This window comes from Littorina saxatilis, linkage group LG11 (assembly GCF_037325665.1).
Source record: "Littorina saxatilis isolate snail1 linkage group LG11, US_GU_Lsax_2.0, whole genome shotgun sequence".
Lineage (NCBI taxonomy): Eukaryota > Metazoa > Mollusca > Gastropoda > Littorinimorpha > Littorinidae > Littorina > Littorina saxatilis.
In genome coordinates, this window is record NC_090255.1 from 21,950,827 (window position 1) to 21,963,052 (window position 12,226).

General features: G+C 42.4%; 2 protein-coding genes across 2 annotated transcripts in view; one reads left to right on the plus strand and one right to left on the minus strand.

Moving 5' to 3' along the window:
* The window catches only part of LOC138980010 (uncharacterized), a 3,879-nt gene extending 1,305 nt beyond the window's left edge, over positions 1-2,574 (minus strand). The window contains exon 1 of the mRNA XM_070352778.1: positions 1-2,574. This exon is cut by the window's left edge and continues 1,305 nt beyond it. Coding sequence (XP_070208879.1) covers positions 592-2,088 — 1,497 coding nt within the window. The 5' untranslated portion in view covers positions 2,089-2,574 and the 3' untranslated portion in view covers positions 1-591.
* Positions 2,575-7,463: 4,889 nt separating this feature from the next.
* LOC138980002 (uncharacterized) lies at positions 7,464-11,325 on the plus strand. The gene has a single exon (XM_070352770.1). It carries the CDS (start codon positions 8,019-8,021, stop codon positions 9,816-9,818), a length of 1,800 nt encoding a protein of 599 aa, XP_070208871.1. The 5' UTR covers positions 7,464-8,018; the 3' UTR covers positions 9,819-11,325.
* The last annotated feature ends 901 nt before the right edge of the window (positions 11,326-12,226 follow it).

Consider the following 12,226-nt stretch of genomic DNA (forward strand, 5'->3'; position numbering starts at 1 on the left):
TTTATCTTATTCTCCATCATTTGCTGATTCCAAAAACATATAAATATGTTATATTTGGATTAAAAACAAGCTCTGAAAATTAAATATATAAAAATTATTATCAAAAATTTTTTTTCGAAATCAATTTAAAAACACTTTCATCTTATTCCTTGTTGGTTCCTGATTCCAAAAATATATAGATATGATATGTTTGGATTAAAAACACGCTCAGAAAGTTAAAACGAAGAGAGGTACAGAAAAGCGTGCTATCCTTCTCAGCGCAACGAATACCCCGCTCTTCTTGTCAATTCCACGGGCACTGCCTTTGCCACGGGCGGTGGAGTGACGATGCTACGAGTATACGGTCTTGCTGCGTTGCGTTGCGTTCAGTTTCATTCTGTGAGTTCGACAGCTACTTGACTAAATATTGTATTTTCGCCTTACGCGACTTGTTTTCTTCTTTGACTGTATTATTATTTGACTGTATCATTATTAAGCAGGTAATACGTTCATAATGTCTTCATTGTTTGCTTGTGTTGTCCTTGTAAAAAAATAAATAAGTGTAAACAAAAAAATAAGATAAAAATAAAAATACATGTGTATCATTAATCCTCAGCCAGACCGTATCCCAAACAGACGCAGACATTCGTCACGAACTCTGGCTGAACAAAGGCTGTACACAAGTGGATTAACAGCGCTGTTCAGCAGGAAAGACCGCACGCCAATGAAATACACGTTCACGTTCAAGTCTGCTGTCAGTTCTGGAGTTATGGATTCCATAGTCAATATGACGAGGTAAGGCACGTAGTTGACTGCGAATGTGACAGTGAGGATGAAAAGCATGAAAGTAGTGCGCGTTGGAATCTTTTTGATGTGAAGGTCAATTTTTGGTTCGTCCAGAGGGTTAGTAGCAATAACGTTGTCATGCTCTCCGATGGTCGTCTGTACCTCTCTGTAATGACAGTCTGTTTCTCTATGGCAATCTGTTTCTCTGCGACAGTCTGTTTGTCTAGGGCAGTCTGTTTCTCTATGGCAGCAGTATGTTTGTCCACGGCAGTCTGTTTGTCTACGGCAGTCTGTTTGTCCACGGCAGCCTGTTTCTCTGCGACAGTCTGTTTGTCCACGGCAGTTCTTTTCTCCATGACAGCTTGTTTCTCCGCAGCAGTCTGTTTCTCTGCGACAGTCTGTTTCTCTGCGACAGTCTGTTTGTCCACGGCAGTCTGTTTCGAAGGCCTTGGTTGCACATGAAGGATGCGATACGTGTTGCCCAGCCGTCGAGTCCAGTTCAATATTTTCGCATTCTACCTGAGATTCACGACTGCCGATGTCTGCCTGGTTATTCACAGACTCTTCTGATTGTTTCGACTCGCCGAGTGAAGCCTTTTTGAATCGCCACAAATATCGCGCTATTCTTCCGTACGAAATGCAGAGTGTGAGCAGACACACGAGATATATGGCAATCCAGACCACATGAAAGATAAGAAGAAACGTGGAGTTGAGATACTCATCGCTGATATCACACCGGATCCCTGTGACATTGTTTTCGAGCGTTTCACTCCGTCCGCCCACGAGAACGGCGTACGGCACTGCAAGCAGGCACGATAGGAAACAGCACATGAACAGCAAAACGTAAACTCGTCTGGGAGGAGGTTTGGAAGTTGTCATCGAGTTGGGAGGTCGCATAGAGCACACAGTCCTCTGGCGCTCAAATGCCACACACACCAAAATAAAGCCAGAGCAGACGATAAGAACTGCGCTGACTGTCCTCGATAACTTACACGCCCACACAGCGTAAAACGTATGACGAAATCGAATTTCAAACAAATCTGTCGGCAAAACCAAAGCGTTTGTCATTAGATCGCACACGCTCATGGCCAGGATGTAAGTCCTGGTTGCGTTGGGTTTGAACCTCTTGAAGTACACGAGGAACACGACGGTGTTACCCATTAGGCCCACTGCCATCAAAATCACGATGTAGGCAATCGCTGGCGTAAGGAAGGAGACGAACTCGAGGTTTTGGGCGTGCAGGAATTCCTCAGTATCCTGAGCGGTGTAGGTAGACGACAGATCCTCGCCTTGAGCAGTGTAGTCAAAAGTAGGCTGATTCATTATGGTGTTTTTGCCGTTTCAAAAGACGGGGATCGTGAATAAGAATATGCTGTGGACCATCAATAGATTTGACCCGTACTCTAATAACAAGATCATAAAAACCAAGATAGTCAAAAAGGAAATGAACCTAACTGTGCTCTTGATACAGATACCAGCGAGTGAAGGATTTGTGGAGCCGCTTTTCGGTCTCACGCAAGTATCCTTTGCCGCAAAGTCTACGGAAAAAATGTCTTACTGGAACCAGTGACTTTGCTGCGGCGACCCTCCTCGTCGGAGAGAAAAACAGTCCTTGTCTGGTTTTTCAGCATCGACGGTGGGGTTTTCTTTTTTATTGTCCTTTAACATTAATCACAAACAGGTGTGCGCTTAAACGTCGGCGAAAATCCCCTTTCTCTAAAATCGAAGACTTTGCTGTCCAGACTGACGTACCTTCTCGTCGCAGAGAAAAGAACAGCGCTTTTTTCTGTCCTTGAGAATTAGCGAAGAACAGCTGTACACCAAAACGTCGATAAAGAAAGCCCTCGCCTAGATCATAGGCCTTGCTCTGGCGACATGCACTACACGACTCTCCTCATCACAGGCAAGTAAAGTTAGTTTTTCTTTGAGCAGTAGCAGCGGCGTTGTATTGTGTTGATTGTTATATCCTTGGGTAGAGGCGACGAACATGACTGTGTGCGCTGAATTCTAAGCGGAACCAGTGACTTTATTTATTTATTTATTTATTTATTTATAAGGAGATTTCTATAGCGCATAACTAAAAGCACTATGCGCTTTACAATATCACTAGGTATAAGCACACGCAAACATACTCTGATTAAATAGAACTTAGGCTAACAAGACAATACTAAGAACACTAAACATTTGAGTTCATACAAAAAGAACAGCGCTTTTTTCTGTCCTTGAGAATTAGTTCTTTACTATGGCGACGCGCTCACATCTTCCTCGTCGGACAGCAGCGGGCTTATTTTCTTCGTTTTGTGATTTGTTTGTGTGTGTCTATCTTTGTGCAGTATTGCGACGAACAGGTGTGTTCCTAATTTGTTAAAGTGTACTCTTTAAAAAAAATAAATGTAAACGCCTGTCAAGAAAGTTGTACTGATTACGCGAAATGGGCAACAAATGTGCCGATTCTGCGAATTCGGCAATTCCGTGAATGCGGCACGACATATACAATGTTTAAAGGCATATGTACGCGCTCCCGTGTTTACAAAGTGTAGTTTGCCCATAATCGATGTCAAACGCACCATAAGACCATGTAATGACGATATGTCGCCATGCGCGGACCATATACATGCATTACAGCTTGTTCTAGCCTCTGAAAAAGTGAGGATGTCAACAAAGACGCGGAGTTATTTCCCTTGCGTCAACGTTCCCTCTGTTGGCAAATCTATAAATAGGACGATCTAGATCAAAATAAAAATTCAAATATCTCAACATTTAAGGGGTCCTAGACCACAATATCTTGCAGGGAACTTAATTTAGCATGTCTCCAGCTGTTGGTAAAGCAATTAGCGTGTATAGTCATCGAGTACATATGGCTTTAAGAATTTGCTAAAAAAAAAATAAAAAAATAAAAAAAAGATTCTTTAATTCAAATGAATATGACTGTTTTGAAATTCACAAAAGGACTGTGGGGTTTGCTCTAGAAATATTTTCCGCATACAGTTTTATTGTGCCATGCAAAAGACGTTGAAAGAGTCTTCTTTTGGAGAGGGTTAAGCGTCACTACCGCGAGCGTTACAACCGCGTGTGACACTACCGCGTGTAACACTATCGCGTGTGTAACACTACCGCGAGTAACATTACCGCGTGTAACACTTCCGCGTGTGTAACACTATCGCGTGTGAAGCACTACCGCGGGTAGCACTTCCGCGTGTAACACTTATGCGTGTGTCCCACTAACGAGAAAGAGAGAGAGGGAGAGAGAGAGAGCGAGAGAGAGAGACAGAGAGAGAGAGAGAGAGACAGACAGACAGAGAGAGAGAGAGAGAGAGAGAGAGAGAGAGAGAGAGAGACCTGTTCGCAACGCCAGTTGACTGTTGTTTTATTTACACGGTCTCGACGGTAAACTATACCAGTTGTAGAGGATCTTGTCATTGGAGTAACGAGACTGTATTACCTCCATGGCCAAAGTTTGGACTGCAAATGATCGACACACTTCACTCGGAATGCCTGAACACTAACTCACTGCTTCTAGGCCTATTCTGGGCTGTCATCTCATTTGAGCGCGTGTTCACACACTTCATCTCATTTGAGCGCGTGTTCACACACTCAATTTCTTTTTTGCCCTCTCGCTTACTTTCACATATTTGTGAGAATGAGAACATTTCTTTCGTGATCCAAGACACACGCGGAAGTGTTACACGCGGTAGTGCTACCCGCGGTAGTATTACACACGCGATAGTGTTACACACGCGGAAGTATTACACGCGGTACTGTTACTCGCGGTTGTATTACACTCGCGATAGTGTTACACGCGGTAGTGTTACACGCGGTAGTGACGCTCGCGGTAGTGGCCAGTACCCTTTGGGGAGAATAGGAGGTTGTTTTCAAATTCCTATGAAATCGGCTCCAGACACGCCAGGCCAAACTCTTGTGAGGATGTGTAACAACAGGGTTCTGGCCATGAACGGTGCCCACCAGTTTGTATTTAAAAGCTAACACACTGACAAAAAAAGCACTGTGGCAAATTACCTCCAGGATGAAAACAAAAACATTTTTACCATCTTGTTTATGTTAGCATAGACGACTGTCGTGAATGTTGTTTTGTTTTGTTATTGTTGTCAATATATAAGTATTTTGTCTTAATTGTTATCTTAGACTATATTAATTACACATAATTATTGTTTTCTTGTTATAACAGATCTTCTGATATATCTGTATGTTTTTTGTTGTATTGTATTCAAAACGTAATTAATAATGTTTAAAAAAAACCAATAAACAAACTGAAACATTTTCTTGGCAGGTCCTTTACTTTTTTCAAAGAGTATATGACCGAGATTAGTGGTGTGTGCGTCGCCCATCTTGTGACCAGACTGCGGAAACAGGGGAAAAACCTTAATTTGAAACCAGTTGTGCGTCATAGATTTGTAATTAATCTGTTCTTCCTTTACCTGAGTCTTTGTGTGCTTTTTCCTGACTTGGCAAGCGCTTTGAGGAAAAAATTAAAAAATGTCAAACATGTATTCATGGGATGAGTGCATGGCCTATCTCTCTCTCTCTCTATCTCTCTCTTCCTCTCTCTCACGTTATCTCTTTTTTTCAGAAAGGATAGATTGTAAATAAGACAGCCTTAGTCCCAAAATAAAATGTTATTCAGTTCAGTGCAGTCTCTCTCTCTCTCTCTCTCTCTCTCTCTCTCTCTCTCTCTCTCTCTCTCACTCTCTCTCTCTCTCTCTCACTCACACACACACACACACACACACACACACACACACACACACACACACACACACGTCTGCCTGCCTGCGTGACTGTTTATTCACTCGTTTTTACTCTCTCTGATTCTCTTTTCCCCAGACATGATATCATTGCACAAAATTTGTGAAACAAGGATTCTTGTATTGAATGACACGTGATCATCTTGATTACTGACAAACGTTTCGCCTGTGATATAAACCGGATTTTCCTCTGACAGTTGCGTGTGTAACGACTTGTGTTGGGAATGGATCACCTATTGACAACGTTCTGGCACAGCATCATATGTGAAAAGCTCAGATCATGTGTCACTAAAGTGTTGCACAGACTGTCAAAAATAAAGTGCAAGATAATGCATTCTAAGTGATATAGTACTGTTGCTTAGCGTCTGTAGGATGCAAAACGGCAAAAACGCAAAAAGAAACAAGCGTTCCAGACTTTGACAGTCTTTCTGTGTTGGTCATCGGACATCAAGTTCTTCTGCTCATACAGGTATACCTAAAACGTTATGTCTTCAGTGCTATTGATCAGATGTTTAACAGCCGCGGTTGGGTTAAAGATCGATGTGTATTCAAAGATATGCATTTCTTATTCTCAAAACCGTTGTTCTTGGATTTGAGTAATATTGTACTATGACGTCACATGTCCTTGACCCCGCCTACCCTTGTTCATTCATAAGGTCTATGTCATCAAGCACATCATCTTGCACATCAATCAAGTCGTGGTCAGATACATTACTAAGTTTTTCAAATTGTTTTACAAATACTTCACGGGATATATCATGCATCGCTTGTTTCTTCTGCTGGTCACATCCACTGATCAATTTCCAATAACTGCTGGGGTCAGATGACTTCATTGTTCGAATTTTCTTACGTAGCTGCTTTAAATAACTATTATAACTTTTACTCAGTGTTCCCGTGTGCGGTAACAGTAGATTGCACCCTGGATTAGGGGCAACTACTCTTGCATAACGGTAGGATGCAAGGGGACTGTACTATGCTGAATACAAACGGCTGTTAACCTAACGGTGTTCCATGTGTCTACCTTTTCCTAAACTGTCCTCTACTTCATTTGGCGACGAGGATGCCGTCTTTTGGAAGACTACAGGAGTTCGGATTGGAGGGCGGAGAAGAATGGGGTTAGTATATGGAAAGAATGGAACAGGTCATCGTGCCTCATTGGATAGCTACTGCCCGGCGCTTCAAGCCGGGCAGCCCCCGGCCAGTAAGGTGCCATTCCGCCACAGTATGCCTGCCTCATTGGGTGCGTGGGGCTTAGGACCCTGAAAGGTCTGACAAATGGACTGTAAAACCCAGCACCAGGCAACACATGTATTATATCTACAATAATATAGAACGATTTTTTTGACAAAAGACTGCAGTTGAATTTAAATTATTTGTTGTAATAAGGATTAATGAATTTCTAACCGCATATTCAATTCACAAATTAATTTAAATTCAACTGTAGTCTTTTGTCAAAATATCTTTCTATATTATTGTAGATATAATATGTGTATCCTTGTGCCAACTATTATGAATTTCTAATGTATGATGTTGCTGTAAAACCGTTTCCTATAACTCCAATATGGCGCTGTTTATGCCAGTTTCCATAGCAAAGGCAGTCTATGTCAATTAATATTCACCATTTTTTCAATCATTTTTATAAGTCACTTCAATAACTACCCAGAAAACTAAGTTATCCTATGTATTCTCCAAGTTTAATTTAGGTAATGTTACAGCCTCACATTGCCTTAATTATTGACGAAACAAAAAGTTACCTTCAAAGATATATCGACGTAGCGGTGCAAAAACAAACATTATAACTATTAGTTTGACAAAACTTATCTGACAAAATGTTCAGCCGCTTTCGTTGCTTGTGTCTTTCCTGCAAGCGGCTAAAATGGTTTTTTTAAATTTTTTTTTATCAAAGTCGCCCTGCCATAAGCTTAGTCTCGACCAACCTTGTAACAACAATCACGTGCTACGCTTGCGTTACAAGTCTAGAATCTCAGACTGACGTCAAGAAAGATGTGGAAATGAATGCCGTGGCTTTATGCGTCATTAGCAATTGCAGTAAATGCGTCATATGCTTCAGCAGGAGGCTGTTCGAATCATTAGTTATAAACATGTCTTGCAATGTACGAGTCTTTGCGTTGGACCCAACAGTCATCGACGTGTTTCTTTTGTGTTAAATTGGGATGGAACAATAAGCGAGTGTGCTCAGCAAGCTGTTGACCAGCGTGTGTAAGGAAATCTGTTCGTTGTCAGTGAAGTGTGAACTTTTCAACCATGACCATAATTCTTCGAACTGCAATGTTTCCGGAAACTGTTCTGACTGATGTTGTTTCTGTTTAGTTTTTCTTGCAAAGAACTTCGACAAATAACTGTCGAAATCTTCAGATTCGGGTGACACTAAAGAAACTTATTAACCGTATTTAGAGTCATCCCTTCCCAGCAGAAAACTTCCAAATCATCATCATCATCGTGGATGTTCATGAGAACGGGACAGTGGCCATGAAGTCTCTGAAAGAGTCTGAGCAATCTCAGCACATAATGGTACCGACTCTCGCCTACCTGACGTGCTTGATGATCACCGGAATCATAGGTAACAGCGTAGTCTGCATCGTGTACTACAAGAAATTCCCGTACAGTACTACCAGGTTCTACATCCTAGTGATGAGCGTGTTCGATCTGCTCACCAACGTTGTGGCCATGCCAGTGGAACTTGTGTTCGGGATACGTTACGACCTGGATTCTAGCGATTTCGAATGCAAAGCGTTCATTGCTGTCAAGGCGGCCTTCACGACTTTTTCAGGATTTGTACTCATCGCCGTGGCCATCGACCGATACAGGAAAGTATGCAGGACAACAAAGAAGCAGCTCAATGAGAAGAAAGCTGTCGCTGTTTGTGCTTTTTTGATGATTTTTACCGCGGTACCAACTACGCTAGTCGCTGGGAGGCACACCTTACACTTTGAAGGGTCCAACGTGACTGGGATGACCTGCTTTGTAGCTGACGATTTTGTTGACTCCACATTCTTGATGGTATACGCCTCGTCCATGGTTGTCGTGCTTAGTATCGGCTCCATGGTGATGTCTACGGCATACGCACGGATCGCACACTACTTGTTGAAGCACAGAAAACACATGGAGGTGTATGGGCTTACCAAGCTTAGACATGTTTCAACTATCACAAGAAACACAATAGCAAGATCACTGCACATACTCGAATGCCCTACGGGAGCACCGCCTGCGTCCAGTTTGGGGTCAGTCGTGGACAGCAAATTGTTGTACAGCCCTCAAGGACCGCCGCCCTCAACAGCCCTGTCATCGGACATGTTGTCGTCGTCATCACCGGTCAGCCAGAGGACTCAGGTGCAGATGCCACTATCAACGGGCCTCGCGTCAACAACGCAAACTCACGGGGGACCTTCTCGATCTCCGATTCAGCCCACCTTTGAGTCAGTGATAGGTGGTAACGAAGAAAAATTACTGTGTGTTACCAGCATAACTACGTCTGCCGGAAAAGAAGGAAAGGCCGGGAAGACAGCCACCGAGCCCGCTGATGGTAGACAAGACATTGAACGCAAGACTCAATTTTGTTCACTCTTTCTGTCCCCCGAAGAGCCGACCTCCCAGTCGGTGGATGGCTTTGTATCCATTCTCAGAATAGCCAGCATGGACACGCTTGCTCACACGGACGCCTGGGATACAGAGCAAACTGCGATAGCCAGCACACTTCCCGGTGATGTTACTGAGAGCGAAGAAGAAAACAAATCCGCATTGTCAGATAAGATCAACAGTAAGGTTGGATTGGAAGTAGGTAGCGCAACAGATGATAAATCACTATTTTCACTCAAGAAAAACTGTTTGACTAAACCGGAAAGCGAGATCGCAACAGAAAACAAAAACGTCATGTCAGATGAGATAATTACAACGAGTGAGAATCGCAGGGTGTCAACAACGATGTCCAGACCTATAATCCAGCAACAGAGTGGCCTCTCGTGCCATGCCCTCTCTCTCTCTCGATCCGTGTCCAGAATCCCTACACACACCACCTTGATGATGTACATTTTGACAGCTGTCTTTGTAATCAACTTTCTTCCCTACCTCTCGCTCCTCATCGTGTACCGCGGGGGGTATTTTCGTCACAACATGTTTCAGATCTTTGTAAGATCCTACTTCATCAACAGTTCGTTGAATCCCTTTGTCTACTGCTTCTGTTCAGCCAAGTTCCGTAAGGAATGCTTCAATTTGTTCACCTTCAGATTCAAACTTGCATATAATTCCAGCAGTCATCAAAATACTACGTAAGACTTATTAATGCACTTTCAAATGAACTAGTGTTTTATTCGTAATTTCGTCGTGCTCTTTTCTGTACGGAAAGGGTAAGATGCTGGTACAGGGGGAGGATGTAGGTAATACAGAATCGTATAACTATAAACGATCATGTACACCATCAGAGATTCTTCCAAGTTTCCACACGAGAAAATAGCATCCTTGGGACGATAGGCTACCTTGGACACTCAACCAAGATTTTTTTTTTAATTTAAAAAATTAAAACACGTGGCTGCTTCCACTCCAGTTCAGAGATAATTTGTTGGCGAGTTTCTTTCCATGATTAATATTGGCGTCGGGAACAAAAATGAGCACTTAGCACAGAAAGGAATCAGGCAGTTGAGTGTGGCTATGTGTCCAAATGGCAGGATTCTCTTATTCCATTATAAAAAAACCTTCATTGAAGATAAACTGGACGGACCAACTTTGCAGAGAGAGCAGTCAGGCAGTTGATTGTGGCTATGTGTCCAAATGGCAGGATTCTCTTTTTCCATTAAAAAAAAAACTTCATTGAAGATAAACTGGACGGACCAACTTTGCAGAGAGAGCAGTCAGGCAGTTGATTGTGGCTATGTGTCCAAATAGCAGGATTCTCTTATTCTATTTAAAACTATTTAATTGAAGAAAAATTGGACGGACCGATGGTCAGTCTTCAAGGATGCGCTGATGAATGTCGTCTGTGGATCGACGCCGTGCTTTACTGCACACTACATTACATGTGCAATGATGATGACGATCATGATAATAATGAGGATGATAGTTGGTTGACGCTGTTCTTTGCGAAACTTTCCCGGTCTGTGATACCGTACGTTTTAAAGCACATCAGATGGATTGATATATATCATGCCTTAAACTAAGCTTATAGCTTGCGTGACCTTCAGTTTACAGTCTGTGTGATTCACTGCATCACTATTTTCTGCACACAAAAAAGTACTAGGAGAACTCCCGGTTTGTTTTTTGACTCTGTAATCAGGAGAGTCTCACGAATGACCAGTGTTAGGCAGGCCGTCCGTAGACACACAAAAAACCGTTTGGGTTTTCTCGAATATTTTTGCATTTAGAGCTTTGAAACTGTGCACACTTCTAGGGATGAATGATTTCTGGAACCGACCCCACTCAAGTTTGGATAAGATAAATGAAAAATAAAACATTTCTTAAATGTGTTTAATCTTAATTTTTAGAAACTTTCAGCGATTTTAGTGTTTGATGACTTCTGAACATGACTCTAGATAGTCTGGTGTATCCGGGTCATATTTTCAGGTCACAGTAGGGTTCAGTTGTGTTGAAAAGTATAAAATTGTACCAAGCTTCAATGGTGTGGTTTTTTTTTTAACTAGGGCAGCAGATTTCATATTACTTTTGGCGATCGTAAATCATATAAGCATTTGCATTTGTTTTAAGAAAAGTGTTCCTCTTTCAGTATTTTTGGGGCGATATTGTAATTTATTGTTTAACTGGGACCATTATTTCACTCAAAAATAAAGTGTTCACTCTTTAAGTTGTGGTTTGGTTGGCATTCCCTTGCTTTGTGTATCTTTTCTCCCTGAACTTCTCTTAGTTGTTTCCCGTGTGTGTGTGTGTGTGTGTGTGTGTGTGTGTGTGTGTGTGTGTGTGTGTGTGTGTGTGTGTGTGTGTTTTGGGTTTGTCAGTTTTGGGTTAGTTGTTGGTGTGGGTTGTTGTTGTTTTTGGTGTTGTTCACGGTTGGGGTGGGTTTTTTTTGGGGGGGGTGTATTTTGATGGGAGATTTTTGTTGTGGCTTTTGTTGTTGAAGAATAGTGTCTTTGCGTGGGAATTACACGTACAACTTAGTGGAATGCTCATATAGGCCTACCCATTGTAGCTGCTACTACTACTGCTGGGCTGCTACTTCTACTGCTGCAACATTCAAAAAGTAGAGAGCCATCCAAAAGCCCGCACGCGCGCAGCAGTGGGGTATGTTCACTCGGTAGGAGAGAGAGCGACAGAGAGTGAGCGTCAGAGGAGAGAGAGCGAGAAAGATCAAATCAAATCAAATGAAATTTTACCTTACGAGGATTGTGACATAAGCAATACAAACGAGCTTTTTTTTCAACAAGCACTCGCCCAGAGAGAGAGAGAGAGAGAGAGAGAGAGAGAGAGAGAGAGAGAGAGAGAGAGAGAGAGAGAACTGAACTTTATTTAACAAGGATGAAGATTTCATGTTGGGCCTTTTCCTACAATCTTATGTCAAAACAGTGTACCCTTTGCGAAACAGTGGAACTCATTATCTAGGCTTCTTATAAAGCCAGACCCTGTAGTCTGTCGATCTGTCCTTGAAACCAACACACACACACACACACACACACACACACACACACACACACACACACACACACACACACACACTGACCAGAAGACAAATGCGG

What these genes read in the sequence shown, in the direction of transcription:
- LOC138980002 (XM_070352770.1), top strand. Translation starts at nt 8,019, where the DNA reads ATGAAGTCTCTGAAAGAGTCTGAGCAATCTCAGCACATAATGGTACCG.